The 23,787-nt window shown below is 42.3% G+C and overlaps 1 protein-coding gene and 1 long non-coding RNA gene across 6 annotated transcripts in view; one reads left to right on the plus strand and one right to left on the minus strand.

Moving 5' to 3' along the window:
* The window catches only part of LOC103662728, a 38,350-nt gene extending 24,347 nt beyond the window's left edge, over positions 1-14,003 (plus strand). Inside the window, exon 6 of the long non-coding RNA XR_568555.2 lies at positions 9,096-14,003. This is a non-coding gene — a long non-coding RNA (uncharacterized LOC103662728). The remainder of the gene's footprint in view (positions 1-9,095) is intronic.
* A 1,642-nt stretch (positions 14,004-15,645) lies between these two features.
* MOGAT1 (monoacylglycerol O-acyltransferase 1) overlaps positions 15,646-23,787 on the minus strand; it is a 31,254-nt gene continuing 23,112 nt past the window's right edge. For all 5 annotated transcript variants that reach the window (XM_040639869.1, XM_040639883.1, XM_008690412.2 and 2 more), the window contains exon 6: positions 15,646-15,965. In XM_040639869.1, coding sequence (XP_040495803.1) covers positions 15,811-15,965 — 155 coding nt within the window. In that variant the 3' untranslated portion in view covers positions 15,646-15,810. The remainder of the gene's footprint in view (positions 15,966-23,787) is intronic.

Consider the following 23,787-nt stretch of genomic DNA (forward strand, 5'->3'; position numbering starts at 1 on the left):
GCCCTATAGTATTGGGGGCACTGAGGTCATAATATTATTTATAAAATAATATGATGACATATTGGGACCAATAGTGAAAACAGGAATGATTCTGTCACACAAAACAGAAAACTTGGCTTTTTCATTCTTGCATAACAGGGAGGCTTGAGTTCGTTACTGGTATTGGTTTAACATTTGTTGCTGCCAGAGCTTTGGATCGGTGCCTTTGGAAATTCCTTTGGTCTTGCCCTTGTGGTTTCCAGATGGCCGCAGGGAGCTCCAAAATGACATCATCACGTTGTCCAAAGGCATCACGTGGAATCTCTCTTTCAGTGCACCAACTCCTTATCAGGAAGAAAAGCACTTGCCAGAGGCCCCTGACCAGACTCCCTTATATTTCGTTGGCCGGAACTGGAACATGTGGGCACTCTTAGCTCAGAGGAAGACTGAGAAAGCAAGTATCTGACCTGTTGAGCAGTGCCAGTGAGCGAGTGCCAGTCAGCGAGACAGGGTTTTGAGAAGCCAATTAGTATGTGTCTGACTTATTGCTCTGCAAAGCATTTCTGTTTATAGCTTAAAGGGAAAAACACGTCTTCATTTCCCAATATTATCCAAACAAAATGACTTATTATTAAAATATATAAACAAAATTAAAAAAAACAGAGCATCTATGATTTTTACAACATCTGCCTACTCTCTGTAGATATTTGGCAGTTTGGTCTACAATGGTTTGCTCAGATTTCTTAAAATAGGAATTCTCACTTTCCCTCCTGAAATTTCCCGGACTCTTTCAAATGCCTTCATGTCATAAACAAGTTCCCTCATAAACTGCCTCTTCCCCTGGTCCATCTGTGTATCTTCTCACTAATTACTTCACATAGAGGCTTCTCGAACATTTATATCTCAACATCTTGTGAAGAAGTAATTTTTGTGATATGAGATATCAATATTTTTAATTATTTTAAGGTATATATAAACTATGTTAGAATAATGTTAAAGCTAATAAAGGTCTTAGAATGTATTTTACTGTTATCCCATGCATGGATTCGCAAAATAAATCAGCAAGCCAAGTACTGGCTTATAATGAAAAGCTGCAGTCTCCTGCCTCACCTCCCCCACCCTCCATTCCCACTTCTGGAGTCAATCATTTTCAGCTCATTTACCTTTTCCTTTATGTATTTATATATACATTCTAAATTACATGCTTTTAAAATTTTTTTTAAAGATCTTATTTATTTATTTGGGAGAGAGCGAGATAGAGAGCAAGAGCAGGGGAGGGAAGGGGGGGCAGAGGGAGAGGGAGAAGCAGACTCCCTGCTGAGCAGGGAGCCCGATGTGGGACCGATCCCAGGACCCTGAGATCATTACCTGAGCTGAAGGTAGATGCTTAACCAGCTGAGCCACCCAGGTGCCCCTAAATTACATGCTTAAATTGCTCTTTCTTTTTAACTTGAGATTTCAACTGTTGGCTCTCTCCCATGCAGTGCGAGGATTCGGCTCCCTCATACGTTCCTGTGTCTATTTTTGTCCTCCCCCCATCATGGTCCACAGTTATGTCACTTTCTTTTTCTAAACACTCTTCTTTGCATAGCATTCTGTTCTTGTTTTATTGTTGCAAAATTTTCTCTTATCTCTTTAAAGGTATAAATTAACCATTTTCTGAAGTTTTCTTCTGCCAGTTCCCTCTCTCTCCGGTTCATTTGTTGTATCTCCCATTGAAGCCTTTCTTGGAACGTCTGGTGATTCTTGAATGTTTGTTATTGACACTAAAAAGCTGACCAGCAGCTCTGTGTAAATAGTTTATTCATTGGTAGACCTCAGTATATTGTGGCAGATGGAGACCCACAAACATTGGAATCTGTGGGTCTTCTCTCTTGGGTGGGTGGGTTTCCCTGGAGAAGAATCATCCATTCTCCTCTTGGAGTGATAGGAAGCTGGCTGCTGAGGATCCTGGGAATGTTGTGCGGGACGGGGGAATTGGAATTACCATTCAAAATGGAGGCTGTTGCTCAATCTGCTTTAGAGGCCCCTCAAGACCCCATCCCTCTCTGTTAAGCCAGTATTCCAGAGCTTAGTGTTTCTCTAGAATTTCCAAGAGCAAAACTCTTGTGCTCTGCTCAGGTATGGACAAGCTGCTGGGATTAGGGCGGAGAATCTGACAGTCTGCTCCTCAAACATTTTTGATGACCCCTCTGGTTTTGATTCTCTCCACACCTGACTTCCGATACGTGGTAGCCTCCATGCTCGGTCTTCCTGAGATCCTGCAACGGCAATCGCTTGCTTCTGACTGGACTCTCCCCCTCGACTCTCTCTGGCATTAAGTTTCTGCTTTTTCTGTGCTGCCAAGTCACTTACCACTTGCCCATCTGTTTTTCATTTTGCAAAATAGTGTTGACATCACTTTCTCCTCTCACTCCTCCCCTGCTCTCTTTGACTCTTCACCACTTTTATTCCTTTATTCTCACTTCAGAGGAGTTTCACAAAGAAGTAAAGAGTAATGAGATTCAATTTGTCACGTTTGACTGAAAGTCATGAATGTTTCGTTTGCACGCGTCCAATTTTAGCTGGGCATGCGCCCACCTAGCTACTTATGTATATATGGGAGGGTGTGTTTTGAGAAACAAGAAAAAAATATATATTGATATCTTAGGTGAGAAGAAGACTATACTTTCCAGCTTCCCTTGCATTTGCTGTACCACGTGACTAAGGTCAGGCCAATATAATGAAAGTGGAAGTGACCTGTGCATTTTGGAGCCTTGACCTTCACAACTCAGCACTTCCTTGCCCTCATTTTGTTCTCCCCATGTGGCTAGGATGTGGATGTGGCAGTGGCCAGCTTCAACTGTACAGACAAGGACAACACCGGAGGGGAGGAGGAGCAACAAATGGAAGGAGCTCTGCTTTTGAATAAACACGGCCACCATCCTGGACTGTTCACCTCCAAACTATTATATGAGACAGAAATTAATTTCTTCCCACCTCTGTAGTTTGCGGTCTTTCTGCTACAGCAGCATAGCCCGTGCTCGAGCGCAATCTCGTTCAGTAGTTCCCAAAGCAAGTCATGATTAAGCTGCAGATCTACTCCCTGTGGTTTTACAAAGACACAGAATTCCAGATCACGTTTTCCCAGATTCTGCTTCAGACGTCTGGCGTAAGGTGCAGAAATCTGTTTCTTTTTTCTTTTAACCACTTCGATTTTTCTGATACATTGCCAAGATTATGAACCACTGCCCTTGCCCAGTTTACTATAAAACACTTCCTTCACGTTCCCATGGTTTTCCCATTTCTCATCCATTTCCTTTGCATCTTCACATTCTCTTCCTGATTCCTTGGTTAAAAGCCAAATGTTAATGTTATCGTAGTGGACAATTATTTTTGTCTTCCCGGAATCCATTCACCCTGACTTCCTTTGGGGAACCACTTATCCTTTATTCTCCGTCCATGTGGCTCAGGAAGCCAGCGGGCCCCCTGACCTCCCCATCTCTAGGGGAGGGGCGCTCAACCACGGCGCCCAGGCGAGTCGGCATATTCCAACCTCTTGACCACAGTGATGTGTTCAGGGATGGACACATGATCCAAGTCAGTTCAGTGAGACCCAATTCTAGGGAAAAGAGCAGTTCTTTTTCCTTTGGGAGGGCTGACCCCGTAGGATGTGTGTCTGCAGCTGCTGATGCCCATCTTATGACCACGAAGGGATCAGGCAGTGAAGTCAACACAGTGGGGAGAAGAGAGATGGAGCAGGACTGAGTTCTGATGATATCATTTGAGCATCAGGATCCAAGCCTGAATCCCTAGACTCTCTAGCTACGTAACTCAAATTTCTTTTATTAGGAGGGAGAGAGTGCTATTATGTATACATATGTATATCGTATATATATAATATATAAAATTATATGCATATGCATATACTATATGAAGTATATGATATATATCATGCTTTAGTTGTATGTGTATATATGTATACACACGTACACATATAATACTTTTATATTTACATACAAATACATACACATACACACAGCATAATTATAAAATTAACTGTAAAGTTCAAAAGAGAACTTATAGAATGTTTCTAAGGGGATGAAAAAGTAACTTTTTAGAAATAGTTTCAAAAAGAACAATCATTAGATCAACATACCTAAGATTTCGCTCTTCTGTTTTAACGAGTACCTAGGGTAGTATTATCTCTGAATTTTCATGAAGCTCATACAAACAGACCTTTGAGCAATTGTACAAATATCTATGTGACAGAGTCAATAATTTTCTGGTTACAGTTCTAGACTCCATTCTAGGGTTTGTTCATGTAGGTCTGATCCAGTTTTGCAGTCATTATAGGGCAATTTAAAAGAAAATATGTAAAAATATATAAAGATCTCCTGGATATCAGCAATACAGATTTTCTGAGTTAAAGACACCTGGTAGATTTAATGTGTTTGTGACAAAGAACATGATTTGGAAGCAGAATTTGCTTGCTGATCTCACGAAAATTAAGGTTGGCTTGATGGGTTGAGCTTGTCATCACTTTCCAATATTCTATATTCAAGGTACAGAGCCTATCTGCGGCAGCACTATGGTGTGCCCACCCCCACCCCTGCCCCCAAACCATTCCCACCCTCCTCTGGGGTCCGCAAACTGATTCAGGTCAGCCTCCTGTTTTTATATAGGCTGTGAACCAAAAACGGTGTTAGCTTTAAATGGTTAAAGAAAGATCAAAAGAAGACTATTTCATGAAAATTACATGAAATTCAAAACTCCAGGTCCGTAAATAGACTTTTATTGGAGCACTGCCACGTTCATTCATTTACAATTATCTATGGCTACTTTTGCACTGTAATGATGGAGCTGAGTAGTTATTGGGTAAGATATTTCCTCTCCTACTCTTCACTGAAAAAGCCTGCTAACCCCTACTATAGAGAATGGATAATCAGTAGTCACTTTCCCAGCCCTATCTGCGGGGGGGGGGAACCCATGGGACACATTTCTGACCAATGAGATGTCAAGCAAGGTTTCTAATAAAGTCAGAGAAGAGAGTGGGCACCTTTCTCCTTCCTGCCTTAAAGATACATGTGGTAGCTGGAAGCGTGGTGGTATTTTTTGCCTCCATGATAAAACAAGCGTGAGGTTGACATTTCTATCGCCTATTTAACTGGCTATGTTGGTCAAAGATCTAATGCTTTCTTGAGTCTCTGGAGTTGGAATTGATTTGAAGCAATCTAGAGTTTTTCTAAACCTAATCTCAAGAATAGTTACTGTGGATAGAATAATTTAGACAGATGCTTCTCATGGGAAACTTTCTGTTTCTTTAGGAATTTGATCGTGGTCACGTAACCCTGGACTCCAATTGAGGGGAGTTCAACTTCAGCCTAAGTTAAATCTCCCAAGGTACTTGGAGTGGGAAGGATATAAAAAGAAGTATTAAAACTGTTTCAAGGGACACCTGGGTGGCTCAGTCAGTTGAGCGTCTGCCTTCGACGCAGGTCATGATCCTGGGGTCCTGGGATGGAGCTTCACGTCAGGCTGCTTGCTCAGCGGGGAGTCTGCTTCTCCCTCTGCCTCTGTCTCTCCCCCTGCTCATGCTCTCTCTTTCTCTCAAATAAATAAATAAAAATTTTTTAAAAATCCTGTTACATTTAAAAAAAAGTGTTTCAAGATTAAATGTGTTCATGTAACTGCGGCCGAGAAGTAAAAGTACCAATGACTGCTAGTTTCTTTTGTTTGTTGTTTTTACGTAGATACCATGCCCAGTATGGAGCCCAACGTGGGGCTCAAGTTCATGACCCTGAGATCATGACCTGAGCCGAGATCAAGAGTCGGAAGCTTAACTGACTGAGCCACCCAGGCGCCCCAATGATAGCTATTTTCTACTACTCAGTGGATCTTTGTGTAGGAGATATAATTTTATTGTGAATGAATACTCAAAATTTTATATTCCTATATTCAATTCTCATTTTTATTAAGTTTCATGTGGTGAATAAGATTCTCAAATCTCTTAGAGAACTATTCCAACTATGGTCCTTTTGGGAACAAGGCACAAAAAATAAGTAAGATTTAAATATATACGTATATTTTTAACAAGTAAAAGGTAGTGGAAAACAACAAAATAAAAACTTAGAGTCTATGCAAAGATTAGGGCATTTCCTAACACTTCAGATTTCAAAGTTTATCTCCAGTTTCAAAAGTTCCAGTGCCTAAGCACCCCTTCATTAAAAATATTTTCGAAATCCATTCTAGGAGAAAATAACTTCTTCTTAAAGAGAAAGAAACTGAAGCCCAGAAGAGACAGTCGCAGTCACACATGCACACAGCCCTGTCCGCAGGACCCAGACTCTTAGGGAACAGTCACTGTCATTAGCTTTGAGGCCACTCAGACAAGACAGCGCATTAAGGAGAACTCACGACAAAATCTCCCTCCATGTACGGAGACGTCCCAGAGCCTTGAGACTATCATTCACATGGAACTCACAGAAACCGAGGCATTTCAGAGTATCATAGGATTACACAGCTGAGCTGGATATTCTTGTTCCAAAAATGAGCAGTTTAAAAGCTGCTCTCTGGAGCCTTTTTGGAAAATAATGCTTCCCTGTCATCCGTCCCAAAGGTAGAGCGGCTAGCGGTGCCCTCCACACAAGGGCCATGTGGCATTCTGCCTTCCTGCCTGGGGGGTCCCACTCGGCCTGGACTGAGGGGGCTTCCCAGGACGGGAGCTTTCCTTGCTAAAGACAGGAAAGTTCGGAGCCAATTGGGACGAGCTGGTCACCCTTATCCTGACTCCTCTGCCCGAGCTTTCCCTTGGTGCTCACCTAAGTCTCCCTTGTCTTGCAGGCCTCGATGGGCTCTGCTCCCTCCAGAGCTCCCCTCGGATCCCCAGCCAGAACGCATCTCCTCACAGGACCAAAGCTCTGGGCTGCGGCTGCTCTTGTGACACTCATTTCCCTCTCTCCGTAATTAGACAGTTTTCTAATCATGGGCTGAGCAAAGGCAATACATGGGGCGCATGCCTTGGTTCTTTTCACCAAGTCAGTGCTTGATCACAACTGTCCAGCTGAGGGGCACCTGGGTGGCTTAGTCGGTTAAGCATCTGCCTTTGGCTCAGGTCATGATCTGGGGTTCTGGGATGGAGCCCCATGTCGGGCTCCCTGCTCAGCGGGGCGTCTGCTTCTCCCTCTCCTCTCCTCCTCCTCCCCCGGCTGGTGCTCTCTCATGCACGCGCTCTCTCTCTCTCAAATGAATAAGAAATCTTAAAAAAAAAAAAAAAAAAAAAGATTGTCCAGCTGTCTGGGAAGACTTTCAGAATGACTGGGCCCTGAGCATCTTCCTGCCCACGGTCCCCAGACTCCTTGCATTTACTAGCAGAAACACACCTTGCAGCCCCGGCCTCCACCCCTGCATGAGAATCTGTGAATCACCGGGAGATGCAGGAAATTCCAGTTGAATCTAGTAACCACAAACAAAGCTGAAAGTAATTCGTCGGTGGATTCTTGCCAAAGAATGCTGGCAGAGACTCTCCCTGATGGAACTCCATGAATAAGCAGAAAACACATTACATACCCCAGGCAGAGGGTCAGACCCAAGCCTCTGCATCCCTGTTTCACAGAAACGAGAGCCCAGAGCAAAGAGAAATCACAGGCAGGATGGAAGAGAAATTTCTCCTTTGAAATCACGGCCCTGGGGCAGTGTCTAAGCCTATCAAGATGTGGAAAAAGAAATAACCTCCCTGCAATAAAGTTAGGCCAAAAGGATGTGGTAAGAGCTTCAGAGCGAATCCAAAGTTCAGTCCCCACAGCTCCTTATGGAAAGCGTTTTCTCCGGTCACGATGGACCAGCAGGGCACGCTGCCTTGCATACACACTCTGTCACCTTAAACATCGAAACTCAGCTTCGTAGCCAAATCATCCTGCTGGTTTGTTTTACAGAACTCTCAATGGGGATAGTGGAAACAGACAGACGTAAAGGTCACGATGCCCACGCAGATTTGGACAAACACGATTCTACCGTTCTGTTTTCATTTGCCTATTTGATCTTTGGATCGTTGCTATAATATCATCTGTTGACTTGGCATAGTCACGGGGGCAGAAAGGGCTTTCAGCGTCTCCCATAAATTTCAGCTAAGATGTTCAGCGGTCTAGCTGTCTAGGTAAAGAGGGGAGTCACGACAGTAATCAGGCATCAGCAAAGATCCTAATCATAACGGCCTGGAAGGAAGGAAAGTGTGGACTTCTACTGCGGGACTCACTCCCTCGTTACCAAGAAGGGGCCCCCAAGAGGACATAGCCTTCCTTCGGCAGAATACCGTTTCCGAGAGATCATCTCTCTTAGGCAGCCCCAGATGCGTTCCTGTCATCTGTTACTGAAAAGACCCTTGCCCTGGGACAAGGGTACACCATGGATTGAAACGTGAAATGTCCTTGAAGGTCAAGTGTATAACAGTAAGATGTCTGTCTCTTCTGTCCTGCTGTCCCTCCTCCGTGCATGGTCCTCACTTCCTTTTCAACTTTTCCCTTACTTCCATTGTCCTTGACCTTAACTCTTGATAGAAAGTAAGGACGGTTCCTTAGTTGCTTCCTGTAATTCAACCTCTCCCTCGGGAACTGCACTGAAGGCCTGGATAGGCTTGTGTCCTGGTCTGCAATAGTGTGTTGCCTCCTGCAGAAACATCGTGGACGGCCACTATGTCCCATCTCCCACATTTATTTGCAATAATAATAGCACTAAGTTTAGTCACCTATATATTATTCAAAATATAAATCAAATTCATCTTTAAAAGTATAGCTAGTTCCCAAATGAATCACATTTGCTTCTCTTCCCCGCGATTTACATTTTATTTGGTATTATTATTTCAATAACAGCAATGCAGACTATCTACGTATCGATGTCTCTATCTATATATGTAATATATAAACCCTTCTACAAATCCCACTAAAATTATTTAATATGACTTAATATTCTATATTTACAGGTTCCATGTTATTTTCAAGTTAAGTGGGTTTGAAATGACAAATTATATGAACCTGCTCTCAGGGAGTCAAGCAATCTAAGAGCGATCACGGCATTCCTTTACTTCAGTAACACGTAAATGTCCTGCCAGGTCAGACTAAAGATCACATTTCCTTTCCTAGAGTTTTTAAAGATGCTGTTGATGAACTGCAGAAGGCAGGCAAGGAGAGGGCAGACCGAAGACGTTTCTTCTTCAATCTGGAACATGCAGCAACTGTTTTATGAAGAAAACTTTTAAGAGGTACTTGGAAACATACACATACATATACACATGTGAGAAATAAGATGATTTTTTTTTAACAAGGATAGTTTTTAGATTTTATTTGTCAGAGAGAGAGAGTGCCTGCACACACATGAACGGGGGGCGGGGGGCAGAGAGAGAAGCAGACTCCCCACTGAGCAGGGAGCCCGATGCAGGACTTGATCCTAGGACCCCAGGATCATGACCCAAGTCAAAGGCAGATGCTTAACCGACTGAGAAACCCGAGTGCCCGAAATAAAACGAATTTAAAAATACAGTTTGGAGAAATGCTTCATGCAGTCACAGCTACCAGAAAAAAAAAAAAATCAAGATTTTTAGCTAAACAGGTGTTCTTAATCTAACATTTTAAACGTTTAACTTTGACAACAAATATTAGGCCACTTATGAAACTTTCTTACTCCATCCTTCTAACGGCAACCACAACACTTTGCATCTCACAACTGGTTCTCAGGGCTGTTCTCAGGGCTGAGGATGGTGTTCGGAAATGTAGATGGCTTTAGAACAGAATCACCAGTAGATGGACCCCTACAGAACCTTTGCAGTCATGTACCTTCTCATTCCACAGGTCAAGGTCACTTACCCAAGTTAGTGACAGAGATGGTGAATAGCCCAGGGCTCCTGAGCCCTATGTCCGAAGCACGGGCTCTGGCCAGAGGACCTGGCATCACATCTGAACTCCAGCCCCCTGCCATGAGGGCTGCCTTGAGCAAAGTTCTTAGTCCCTCTGAACCCCCATTCTTTATGGGATAAAAATAGTACTGACCTCACAGGGCTATTTTAAGAGTTAAATGTCATAATGTATATAAAGTCCCTAGTCCTGTATCTGACACATTATAGGTGGTCAATAAATATTAATGGTTTTTATAGGATATTTACTTAGTATTAACCAGTTGTTTGTTTGTTTATTTATTTATTTATTTATTTATTTATTTATTCTAACTACAGTTTTAATACTGGGAAAAATTAAAGTCAAGCAGTATTTTACACGATAATAACTCAGCATGTTCTTTAGCCAACAAAATATTTTAAACGAGTATTGAAAACACCTATTTTGATAGCAGACACCAGACACACCAACAGGCCTCAAAAATCAAAGTGTAAACTTTGTCATCCAAAACGCCTGCATCCAAGAGAGGCAAATTCACTTTTGACACATAAAAAAACAAACTTAGTTTTTAGCTTCTTCCGTTATTTTGCCAAAGCGTATGACTGACTCGTGTGTATAAAGTCGCTTTATTGAGGTATAATCCATGTATCGGAAAATCCTCCCGTTTGAAGAGAGGAGTTTGGGAGTTTTGGGGATATTCGCAGGGTGGGTACAGCCATCGCCACCATCCAATTTCAGAACATTTTCATCATCCGAAAGGAAACCCCGAACTTAATAGCAGCGATTCACTTGATTTGGAATCTATCCATTTTTCTACCAGTTTTTGAACATTTCTGTGTCTGACAAGTTTCACTCCTATTTCGACCACGACCCCGCCCTGGCTTGTTTCCTCTTCCTGCCCTCTGCTCGTTTCATCTGGCACATCTGCACTTTTCGGTTAGCCCTGGTCCTGCTTTCTGTTTTGTCTTTTCTCCGGTCGAGGGCATCTCCAGGCCTGGCTCTTCAGTAGAGAATCTGCAGTGCTCACTATACCACCGCCGTTCCCTTGCCTGAATCCACCCCCAGGTCCAAGCGGCTCCAGCCTTGGCAAGGCGTGGGAAGGACCCCCCCCCCCACAAGCTAGAACACCACACCCACACAGTTACAACTTGGGCATAAAACACATTTATTGGTCAAAACGTTATAAACCAAGGGTTTTTAAAAAGCACACAGCAACATGTACAATATAGAAAATAGAAAAATTCACCATCTCCTATAAAGATCTTAACAAGAAATAAACTGTTATTTCACAGTTTTGAGCGATATAGAGAAGGAAACCTCTTTGATAAACGTCTCCAATTTTTATTTAGAGAATGAAACTGTTTCTTAGGAACACCATGCCTAAAGGTCACTGTAACGCTGGAGAAATCTCTGTAGCAATTCATGTTTTATGTATACTAAGAAAGGGAGATAGTCATTTGAACTCTCCGCATGTCCAGAGGAATACAAGGGAGGATGGCAGAGGGAAAAGAAGTCTACGGATAAATCTCCATCTCCCACTGGATGTGATTACCGTGACAGATCAAGGGCCAGGCAGAGACCACTGAGATGGAGCCAGACGGGACCTTAGAGATCACTCACTCCTAAGAGGAAGGAAGCAACCCAGGTCACCCAGTCAGTTAGTGGAGGACCAGAGGCTAAAGGATTATTTGAAACAGAAGCCCCTGGAAGGTAGAAAAGAACAGCACAGTTGTGTTTTCTGGTTGTCTCCACAGGACTGTACCCCACACTGGACAGCTGGAATCCAACCAGAAAGACCGAAGGCTCCAAGTGGGTCTGGAAACGGAGTAGGGGAGAATTACACAGCCCTTGGGAATACAAGAAGGTCAGATTTATCTTCATTCTTAAGAGAGCCTAAGATAATTCTTAACCAGAACCTAAGAGCTATTAAAACAACAACAACAACAACAACAACAACAACAAAAAGCAGCTGCAACAGCCCAGCTGGATGAAGCTAGAGCCAGAATGGGCTTAGGGCTGTCAGGAAGGTGACAGAAGATTTGCTCCCACTTCTGTCTGAGTAATGGGATTGCTCTGAACTGTATTCATGGTCACAAGGTGACGGAGAGGGTGGATCCTTCCCTCACGCTGGGCAGAAAGCACCCTGCCTTATCCTGCAGCTCAACGCGCAAGGCTCTAGCAGTTTAGCTGGTTGAAAACTTGGATGTCCCCCAGGGCACATCACCAAAATAGCTCTTGCAGAAGGGAAAAATCAACAATGCAGTGTACCGGTCTCAAAAAAGAAAAATGTTCTAGGTCCCAAGAAGACAGAGCTCGCTTCGGAGCGGTTAAATCCCTGGCATTCTGGGAGTACCTTGAATCCTACTCCGTGTTTGGACACTTCGGTTTTATAGGCGGATTCACAGTTGATGAATCAACAATGATGGGAGAGCTGTATCCCCCCTGTTCCGTCAGGACAGGAACAGAGTCAGGGCCAGCCCACGTTAAGCCGCGGGGGTTCAGCTGCTGCATCTGCAGAAGGGCTAATGCCAGACACGAAGCCCCTTCTAGCTCTAGACCTTGGCTGCTATGCACACCGTGTCTCAAGCTTCTGGGTTAGCGCCGTCAGTGTTCACTGCGAGCGCGCCGAGGACCTGCTCCGTGGGGGCAGCACCAAACGCTCACAAGACACGTATTCTCATGAGCAAACTACGGATGGAGCTGGACCTCCGCCTTTCCATAGAAGATATTAAGGCACCAGGCTGAGAGTGTGAGGGAAGTCAAATAACTGACATATAAATACAAAATATAAAATAAATATATAAAAAACAGCTTCTGTATTTGCCATCCCAGAGAAACTGGCGCAACTAGTTGGTTATATAGAAGGTGCCCTGTTTTTTTTTTTTTTCCCTTTAAAAAGATATACAAATTCTATTTGAAGTAACTCTCCAGCTCCAGAAAGAGACATTTTATCACTTAGTTTAAAAAAAGACAAATACAGTATGAGAACCGGAAATCTTGGGCTACCGGAAAACAAAACAAACAAACAAAAACAATCAACAAATCCCATGCACACTGTCTCGTGCCCAAGGGAAAGACGACAGAGTAAATGCACCCAAAATGCGTTTTCGTATTTGTCACAAACCTCGGTAATCGGCACCGTGGGTGGGGTGGCTCGGAAGAGATGCGAAGTTATAGAAGTGTGGACATTGCATCTCGACTCCACCTCCCGAGCTTCCCAGGACAGAAGTGTACCTTCTACTGAAAGGAGGGATTGTACTTCAAATGCTATGCATACAATAAAGGCTTACCCATCGTCCCTGAAGTATATATACTTTGATTGTCTCCACAGTCCTAGTGAAGGGTTTTCATAAATCATGCAGCATCCCTTGCCCTGGTTCCCCTTGCGACACAGCAAAACTAGCTGGCCTTCCTAAGCACCGAAACTGCAACCTTCAACGTAAGCATAATCGACTTAGCTGGATGTGGATAATTTCAATCCTTCTAGCTGCGAGACAAAGGAAATGACTCAGCCTGTGCCCGGTGTGCAAGAGAAACAGGAGACAGAAATGTCCAGAGCAAATCATAAGTGCACATTTTCTCAAGGCAATTAGCTCAGTTTCTCTTACCGTGTCCTGCGGTTATTTTTCTTGCTGTTATTGTTTTGCTTTGCCGTTTAAATTTTATGTGCAATTACAGAGTAGATGAGAATCTTTAAAACAGAGGCAATCCCTGTCACACTGTATTAGCGAATACAATATATGGCCCACATTTGTGCTGAAGCAAAAATTCATGTCCAAAACTTCATCTGCCATCTGTAAGACAGTAAGAAACTTCTTACTATGCTCTGACTTTATGAAAGGACTTCTGGCTGGAATAAGACCTCTGGAAACCCAAAGAAAGAAAAAGAGATAAAATCCCTAATTTGTACCTAAAAATTAAGATTTTGTGGATGCCAAAATTAAAGCTGCTGATGTCTGGATTTTTGAAATGGCAAAATTCAAGATAAATTCATCAGAGCAAAACTTTTCTCATTTTTCGGTGCCTCTGTTTTACTACATGCGGGCTTTAACTGCTTCCGAGATGATCCAGCTGATGTTGGGGGGTTCAGCTTAGCCCCCACTACCAAGTAGGAGATTTAAAATCATACCTTTGTGAAATCACGTGAAATCATGACTACGTGTCGTAAGCGCTTAATAAACTTCTCTAAAGGAATGAAATTCATGGTTTTGGTTTTTTTTATTATCATTATTTTTTATTTTATTCACCCAGTCCAAATTGATCGGTTTTATAATAACTTAAAGGTCTTTAGTTGTTGTGGTCACGTGGCCTTCACAGCTCCATTCTGAAGACTGAGCCCGGACCAGTGGGGGTGTGTCATTCACTTTCCGTAAACAGTGCTCCTTTATGCCCTTTGGTGTTGAGTAATACCAAAAAAGGATTCATAGTCAAATTTTCTGCATCTATTAAAAATAGGTTGTGCCCTATTCCCGGCTTCGATTAAAAAATTGATCTAATTTCAAGGCCACGGGTCAGTGGACTCCTGGATTGCTCAACCAGCGTGAACCAAAGTGATGCCGGCCAAAACAACCCCAAATGGGACCAAGGAAGGGGGGTCACTTTTTCCTGTGTGAAATGCTTTCCTACTCAAGGCATTACCCAGCATGATTCTGTCAGGCTGATGCTGACCTCAGTCCAGGTTCTAGCCCAGAAGTTGATGTTTTAAAAATCAGAGGCCTGAAGCTACATGACTGGTAAATTAGAACTCAGTGAGGTTGCCCGCAAATACCTAGAGTGGGGGAGGGAGAGAAGTAACCAGCCGCAATGGAGATCATTTGGAAACTAGACATTCTTCTTCCTTGCAGTAATTGACAAGACTTACTTGACTTACTTGTCAATTACTGTCCTGAGACAAAGAGACCCAGCATAGTCTCTCCTTCTTATAATAGGTTCCTGCTATGGTAAATAAAGCTTTAAAAATTCTTCACCTTGAGGCAAAGTTGGTTTATGGGTTCATCTGTAAATACATTCACTAAACAAGTACTTGATCTTGTGCCTGACCCAGGCACTAGGGAGAGGTCAGTGAACAGGAGGAACAGGGTTCCCACTCTCCCGGACCAGACAGCTGTAACGGGACACATCACAACCAGAGAGGGCACTTTCTTTCATAGCTGGTCTTACTCAAAGAGGCCATTTGGGAAGAAAATTAAAACCATTTCTATTACCATGAAAACCTTTTGGAATTTTAATATTCTGAAGCACGTCTCCCAAAAGACCTCCATGTCTATAGCAAATGAACATACTTCTAAGCAAATGACAAGCATGAATATTTCTAAGCATGAATAGAAATGAGGAGACATGCTCTCATCCACATGGGTTTCCAGATGGTAGATTCAGCCTATTTCAAAACCTGCACAAAAATTCTGCACTACTGTATAAAAATGCGTTTGTCGATGTGACCTAAAGGATCAAATTATCTAACTCTGAAAAGTAACATTATTCACCAAAAACAAATGGTCTGTTCAAGCAGAAAAAGAAAAAAAAAGAAAGAAAGAAATGATCTCCTCTAGCTTGATATGGAAAATTAGTTTACACACTGTCTCCGAACTGTTCCAGCTGTGCTAAACAAAAGCTGTCATACTTAGTGAAAATACCACCTTAAATTCTTGTGATTTTGGTAAAAGGGTCTAATTATTTTTTGAAACTGTTATTTTTTTTTTTTTGAGCACATGAATAATCCTAAACCTCTTAACCCGTAAAATGATTGCACCTTCCCAAATGAGGAGCATTATCACAAGGGGTATAGTCATGTCCAACATTCTCCGACAGTCACCCACTGTATTTGTATTTCCCACGGATACACATCAACATCTGTCACCATAAATAATATTTTCCAGTTGCAATTCTGATTCCAGAGTCAAAGAAAAAAATTATGTATCCCCCCAATGGGATGTTCTCTCACCCTCTCGTGTGCCTTCTAAGAGTATAGTCATTTAAAAATGAGAGTCTCGTGCTCGGGAACACCGTACTCCCTTTTGTGTGCCTCAAATAATTCCCTCAGCTCTTCCAGATAGGTCTGATGCAGCGCCTCAATCTGCTCCGCGCTCGGGTCCAGAGTCTGATGCACAGGGATTGGGCGGCCAACTGCAAAAACAGAGAATACATCTGATGTGAGAAAGTGAAACCACTCCACCACAAACAGCTGCCTCTCATGGACGGCCCTGGAAAGATCTGCCAGTCAGAATCCATCAGGCCTGCCTGCTCCAATCCCTTGTTCATCTTCCTGGCTGCCTCCAATAGTCACACCATCCCATCTGAGAACCAATAAAGAACTTTCCTTCTCGGCAGTTGCTGGAGTGGAAGGACCCTGCTGGTCTTGACTTTGAGTCAAGTGAACTACTGGGCTGACCACAGCTGTGAGGTAAGAGCACATTGCTGTGTGCGCACGTCACCAGCACTGTCCCTCTGGTACAGCTGGTGGCCCGGCCACAGTACCCTATTGTGACCGACTGCAAAGTCTCGAGTTATGAGTCATCAGCCCTCTCCTTGGACTCTTTTTAACATCATTCTAAAAAATGTAAGGAATGTCTATCTTCACAGCTAAGAATCCGCAGTAGAAAACACACACAATGACAAGAATCCCATTGTTTGTTAAGAGTGGAAAACAAAACCAAGCAGAAGTCTCAGCAGAAAATTTATTAAATAAAGCACAGAACATTCATGCAACAGAATCTTAGGCAGCAATTTTTTTAAATGAAATATGTGTATACACACACACACACACACACACACACACGTCGAGGTCCAAAATGTATGAAGTAGGGGTAAAAGTTGTGAAATAATACAGTATGATCCCATTTATGAAAAGATATTTATATTCCTAGGTGCATTGTAAGCTTTAGTGCATTTAAGAAGTCTAGAAAGAGAGACGGATAACCATTACCTCCAGGAAGGAAGGTAGAGATGGGGGACTTTTTGCTTGATCTGTATTGTAGGAATTTTCTACAATGAGAATGCATGTGTGTTTAACCTGTAATTAAAAATGAGCTCATTATTATTTAACCTGGCAACTTCTATACATATTTAAAAAGGTGTTTAGGTTGTGTCTCAGTCTGTTTGAAACTACAAGATACACGTGGCTTTGGCACCTGCTTTCCTGGGTCCTCCCAGCGCCCAACTGCGCCCCCTGCTGTTTAATGATGCCAAGAGGTGAAAACCTATAGGATGTTCGGTGGCCTGCTGGGCAGCAAACAGCTTATTACCCTCTATTAACTTGGGCATGAGGTCAAGTGGGGCCATTGGGAACAGAATGGAACTCAGAGGGGAGAGAGGAGGTTTCCTCTGGCCTACTCTAGGTTGTTCCATGCTTCATCCAAGGTTCGAATCCATGTCAGTAACAGAAGGTGGTGAGTTAAGAGAAAACCAAGCAAATGTTAAGTCACAAAGAAAGAAGGAAGTGATAAATGACATCAGTATGGGAGGTATGGGAGCACAGAAGAGACTGATATACACACAAACATATATAACAAAATGTATTATTAAGATTATTTATCTAATGTTGCAGTAAAGAGGTATATACAGACATACATAGTAGATAGATAGCACCTTACTGCAGCATTAATATTCTCCAATTGCTAAGTTTTTAATCAGATATAGCCTCAAGAATCTCATATACAGTTCTCTTTTGATAGCGGGGATGTCAAATTTGCATAGAGGAGACATCAGTCCTTTGTAATTCAACAGAAAGAACTGGAGTTGTCTTGCTGTCAGCTGTGGTTGGAAATACAGAGGAGGACAGGCGAAGGGGGTGATGGGGTGGAACGGGAGCTGGTGTTCCACAGACAGCGCTAGACTAGACCAGTACACTGAGCTGGTCAGTAGCTTCTTCTCTGGCCTTAATTTTCACCTGCATAGGATAAAAAAGTAGAACTCAATGATCTTGAAGTCTCCTAACTCTGACCTTTCTGTTTCAAGAAAAGAACTGAGAAATCTACATGTGAAGGGAGAATCTATTAGGCAATGGCAATCTACTAGCAAATTCGGTTTTACAGAACTAGCTTCTGTTAAGTGAAATTGTCCAAAAGAAAGGTCAAGTGCAAATATTCAGGGTGGGAGTGGGGGAGGGAAGGGACTTAGAAAGAGACTTAGTGGTCTGAGAAGATGAAGTGTGTTGTTCCCAGCTTAATTGAGACTCGTGAATTCTTAATTCTTAATTAAGTCTTACTTCCTATGAGCTATACTACAGCTACTCCAATCCTGTTTTCTTATTCATGGGTTCACTGTACTTCAGATGGTTCTTCCAGAGAGCTCAAACATGCCCATATATATTGAACTTATTATAAGACTTCACCCTTTAAAGTGCGAGATGGACAGCTTCATCCTTGCTTTTCTCTTGTTTATGCGTAGAGAAATGGAGATGCTGGAAATTCCCAACTACACAAAAAGAACCAGAATTTAGGATGTAAAGCCAGTTCTCCTGCCCCTCCTACTTACCCAAAATCGGATTAGAGAGTAAAAAATCATTCTCAATTACTTTTTAGGGATAAAGACAGAGGTCATAAAACAAAAACCTGCAAATCTGAGAAGGGTCCCCAAAGCCCTAGAAGACCAGAATATTCTCACTCTCATTCTCTCTCTCCCCAAAAAGGTGATTTTTACTACTAAGGAGAAGCAAGCAAAGCTAAGACTAAGTCAGCGGCAAATTGCCCTGTAACTGTTTTTACAACACAAAGGGAAAAAAACAGCTGTATCAGGCTGCTTTTGGAATCAGAACTTGCCCTGGAAAAATCAGCCATCATCTCCTTGTGGCAGAGTCGGGAATTAGCGCTCCTGTTTATGTTTCGGTGCTTTTTATAGCTGGCGTGCGTGTTTGTTCCATTTCCCGATTCCATCCAGCAAGTCAAGATTAGTTACGCACTTACGGCCTCCCACAGCAGTCTCGCCCTCATTTCTATGGTGCTGGGCTGTATTTACCTAAGACGAAGAATGAGCAGCTTCCCAGGGGCTGTATACATGGCTGGAGAGGAATCTGGAAATGGGCATTATTTTCTTCTCACTGAGGCAAAGAGTAGATCTTTTGCAATAAGAAATCTTTGCTCTATTTTTCTTTAATTATGAAAATTCCAGAGTTTATCGCTTTAATGGTCTCACACAGGAATTAGTCTTTGTCTGGATGCTACATAGCTTAACACCAGAAAAAGGCTAATCTGTTGGCAGAGGGGGCTGGGAAGAGTCAAAATGTGGGTGCCAATGAAATCTGGGTTCACTAAACCTCTGGCTTATGGTGCTGGCTCAAATATGCCAGATGTGGGGGGTGGGGAGGGAGAGAGAGAGCGTGTGTGTGTGTGTGTGTGTGTGTGCACACACACACACACTCAAGAACATTTACTGAACACTTAATGGGTTGTATTGGGCACCAAGCTAATCCCCTTAACATTTTTATCTCCTTAAATCCCTACTTTACATTTAAATTTAAATTAGGTTCCCCTTCCTTTCTTTGTATTTCAGAGAATCCCTTAGGCTGCTTTTTGTTCCCCATCAGGACATAATAATGACTTGAAATATAATGGACCGCTTTTGTCCTCAAATGGTTTCAAACCAGTTTTATCTTATTCAAGTACATTCCTTTCCCTATTTTTATGTTAAAAAATTTAAAATTATAGAAAGAATAATGGAATAAGCACTTGCATATTCTTCCTCTAGACTCACCAGTTTTGAACATTTTGTGCACACCCTCCCCGTGTAAATATACATATATATTATTTTTATTTTTGTAGATCCGTTGGAAAATGTTACAGACATCAATGGTTCAATCGCGTTATCATCCCTCAGTATTTCAGCATCAAGTAACTAAGAACAAGAACACTCTCCTTTTTTAACACCACCATTATCATACCTAAGGAGTTTAACCTCTACACATTATTTTGTCCTGAATCCACATTCAAACGTGATGAGTTGTCTCAATGATATCCTTACACTTGTTTCCCCTGAGGACAGCTGTTGTGACTTTGAGTGCTCTGTCCTTTTGGTCTTCCACGACATTGGTATTTTTGAAGAACCCAGGCCAGTTGTTTAATACAATGTCTCCGAATCTGGATTTGTCTGTTTCCTCACGATTTGATTCAGATGAACACTCCGGCAGGAATACTTACACGGGGAGACGGAAACACGTTTAACAGCTCTCCACAGTCTGGCCAGGAAGCCTCCCGCACCAATCCGTACTCCCCTAGCACCTGGGGCCTATGAAGCACTTTCCCAAGTTCCATGTCATTTGATCCCCAGAACAACCCTGAGACCAGACGGGACAATTATAAAAGTCTCTTCTTCACAGTTATAAAATCTGAGGCTCTGAGAAGAGAAATGAAACTGTCTAAGTCACTCTGAATCAGACCCCAAACCCACATTACTTCCTTCTGTAGATTTAGCTGATGCATGATAAACAGCTCCTTAATGTCAATATTGGTTTCTTTGTGGGGCTGGGGCCTGAGTGTTAGCCACGACCAGCATGCTGGGCCTACAATGGAAAGAGCCAATTTCTTAATGGCAGTGATTATATTTTTCAGTTTTGCCATAAATATAAAAAATGAAACAAGCACTTCCATCACATCCATAATCAAAAGACAGACCGAGGAGTTTTGAAGTCAGTGGAAGCTGTGAGGCTGGACAGAACGGGACGGGAGCGGATAAGCCTCTCTGGATATCCAGACTTCAAATAATCTAACACTGGAAGGAGGGAGAGCCCACTAATGAATGTAGAAGGAATACCAGAGCTAGAAAACCACCGGTTTGCAACCATGACTGCCTTAATCGATTCAGGCAAGAATTATCAATGGATATTAAAGCCACCAAGTAAAGTCTGATGAACAGAATAATTACACAGCGTCTAAGTAACACTATCCCCAGGTGACTTGCTAATGAAAAGGAAAAAGCCTTTAGAAATAGAATATATATTTATATATATAAACATATAAAGATTTCTATAGATAAATCTTCGTAATTTAACTTTATAGTAGAGAAACCTGGCAAACACCCCCCTCAGCTGCTCAAACTGAGTATCACCAACAACGGGACAAACTGACATCAAGAGGCTCTTGACATGATGTTCTGAGGAGGACAAGTCATGTCTGTGGGATTCCTGCCACAAATGCCTAACTGGAATATAATCACGATGAAACACACCAACCCAAGTTGAGGAACATTCTACAACCCACTGACCTACACTCCTCCTAATTGCTCATGTCCTAAAGACAAGAGGAAGTTGAACAACTAACCCAGTTTGAAGCAGGTTGAAGGGATGTGAAAACTAAATGCAATGTAAGATCCTGTTGAGGGAAAAAACACACGACCCCCACCTCCACCGCCCCCCAAAAGCACGGCTAACAGGGACATTATTGTGGCAACTGGTGAAATTTAAATATACACTGTACACTGGCTAACAGTACTTGTCAACATTCACTTTCCTGAATTGCACTGACATTATAGACAAGAATCATCTTGCTCTTGAGAGAGACACATAGGAGCAAATGTCATACTCAAGCAGTTCAGTGATAACAGTAGAGTGTGTTTATCACACCATTAGAGAGAGAGAAAAACTGTAGCAAAATGTTACCAACTGGTGAGTGTGGGAGAAAGGCACACAGGAGTTCATTTCACTACTCATGAAACTTTTCTGAACCTTGGACATTTTTCAACATAAACTTTTAAAAATTAAAATCCACACATACCATGATACACGAAACCTCCCCCTTTCAATGACAAGTTTCCATGTCTCTTACTTTCTTCCCCAAACATGCAACTTCCCATCATACTACCCATACTGGCTCTACAACCTGAACTTAACATTGGCTTCCCTTAAAATTGTTAATGGGTACTTGTTAGATATTTGAAAACTTAAGAATTATAATCAGAAAGGCATAACTAAAGAATGAATTGTTTACAAATGTGTCTTGAGGCCCTATCCTGTGGGCACTGGGAATACAGCAGAGAACAATAAGACAAAAATCCCTGCTCTCCAGGGGCTCTGTATTGTAGAAACAAACAGAGCAATTCCAAGGAACTGCAATTCTTTAAGCATTGTTTTAGAGTATAAACTTCTTTCAATTATCCCTCCTGGGTATCATGATGGATGTGATATTTACATTAGTTTTTCTCCATTATTTACGTAACGAAACATGATATATGTGAACATTTTATATTTTCATAAGCTGACAATAACGAAACATGTAAATTACATACTATTTGTGAAATGTGTAAAGAAAATATATGGTATCTTCTTTTTTTTACTTTTTTATTAAGTTTTTTACTTTAATTCCCGTAGAGTTAACATACAGTGCTATATTAAGTTTCAGGTGTACAATATAGTGATTCAACAGTTCTACACATCACTCAGTGCTCATCACGATAAGTATACTTTTTAAAATTTTATTGATCTATTTGAGAGAGAGAGAGACTGAGAGAATGAGTGGGGGAAGCGGCAGGCAGAGGGAGATGCAGACTCCCAACTGAGCAGGGAGCCCGATGCGGGACCTGATCCCAGGACCCTGGGATCATGACCTGAGCCAAAGGCAGATGCCCAGTCGAGACACCCAGGCGCCCATGATAAGTGTACTCTTAATCCCTATCACCTATTTCCTCCATCCTCCCCACTGACCTCTCCTCTATTCATTCTCTATAGCTAAGTCTGTTTCTTGGTTTCTCTCTCTTTTTTTCTCTGCTTGTTCGTTTTGTTTCTTAAATTCTACATATGAGTGAGATCATATGGTATTTGTCTTTCTCTGGCTTATTTCGCTTAGCACTATACTCTCTAGCTCCATCCATGTTGCTGCAAATGGCAAGATTTCATTCTTTTTTATAGCTGAATAATATTCCACAGTATATATACACCACATCTTCTTTATCCACTCATCTAATGATGGACACTTGGGTTGCTTCCATAGTTTGGCTATTGTAAATAAAGCTGCAATAAACACGGGTGGGTGTATCCCTTTTAATTAGTGTATACATATATTTTTAGGGTAAATACCCAGTAGTGCAATTACTGGGTCATAGGATAGTTCCATTTTCAACTTTTTGAAGAACCTCCATACTGTTCTCCAGAGTGGCTGCACCAGTTTGCATTCCCACCCACAGTGCAAAGGGTTCCCCTTTCTCCACATCCTCACCAACACCTGTTGTTTCTTGTGTTTTTTATTTTAGCCATTCTGACAGGTGTGAGGTGATATCTCACTGTAGCTTTGATTTGCACTTCTCTGATGATGAGTGATGCTAGGCATCTTTTAATGTGTCTATTGGCCGTCTGTATTTCCTCTTTGGAGAAACATTTGTTCATGACTTCTGCCCATTTTTTAATTGGATTATTTGGGAGTCAAGTTGTATAACTTCCTTACATATCTTGGACAGTAACCCTTTTTTTTTTATTAAAGATTTTATTTATTAATTTGACACAGAGAGACAGCCAGCGAGAGAGGGAACACAAGCAGGGGGAGCGGGAGAGGAAGAAGCAGGCTCCCAGCAGAGGAGCCTGATGTGGGGCTCGATCCCAGAACGCTGGGATCACGCCCTGAGCCGAAGGCAGATGCTTAACGACTGCGCCACCCAGGCGCCCCTGGACACCAACCTTTTATCAGAGATGTCATTTGGAAATATCTTCTCCCATTTAGTAGACTGTCTTTTAGTTTTGTTGATTGTTTTCCTTTGCTGTGCAGAAGCTAAATATAGTATCTTCTTTACAAATTATTTCCTCTGAGTGACCCTCAGCTAAGAGGAAAGATGGTTTGGGGGCGCCTGGGTGGCTCAGTTGGTTAAGCGTCTGACTCCAGCTCAAGTCATGATCTCAGAGTCCTGGGATCAAGCCCCGTGTTGGGTTCCACACTCAGTGGGGAGTCTGCTTGTCCCTTTCCCACTCCCTCTGCCCTTCCCCACCCCGCTCGTCCACGTGCGTGTGCACACTCTCTCTCTCAAATAAATA

The sequence above is a fragment of the Ursus maritimus genome, unplaced genomic scaffold (genome assembly GCF_017311325.1).
Source record: "Ursus maritimus isolate PB19 unplaced genomic scaffold, ASM1731132v1 scaffold_1, whole genome shotgun sequence".
Classification (NCBI taxonomy): domain Eukaryota; kingdom Metazoa; phylum Chordata; class Mammalia; order Carnivora; family Ursidae; genus Ursus; species Ursus maritimus.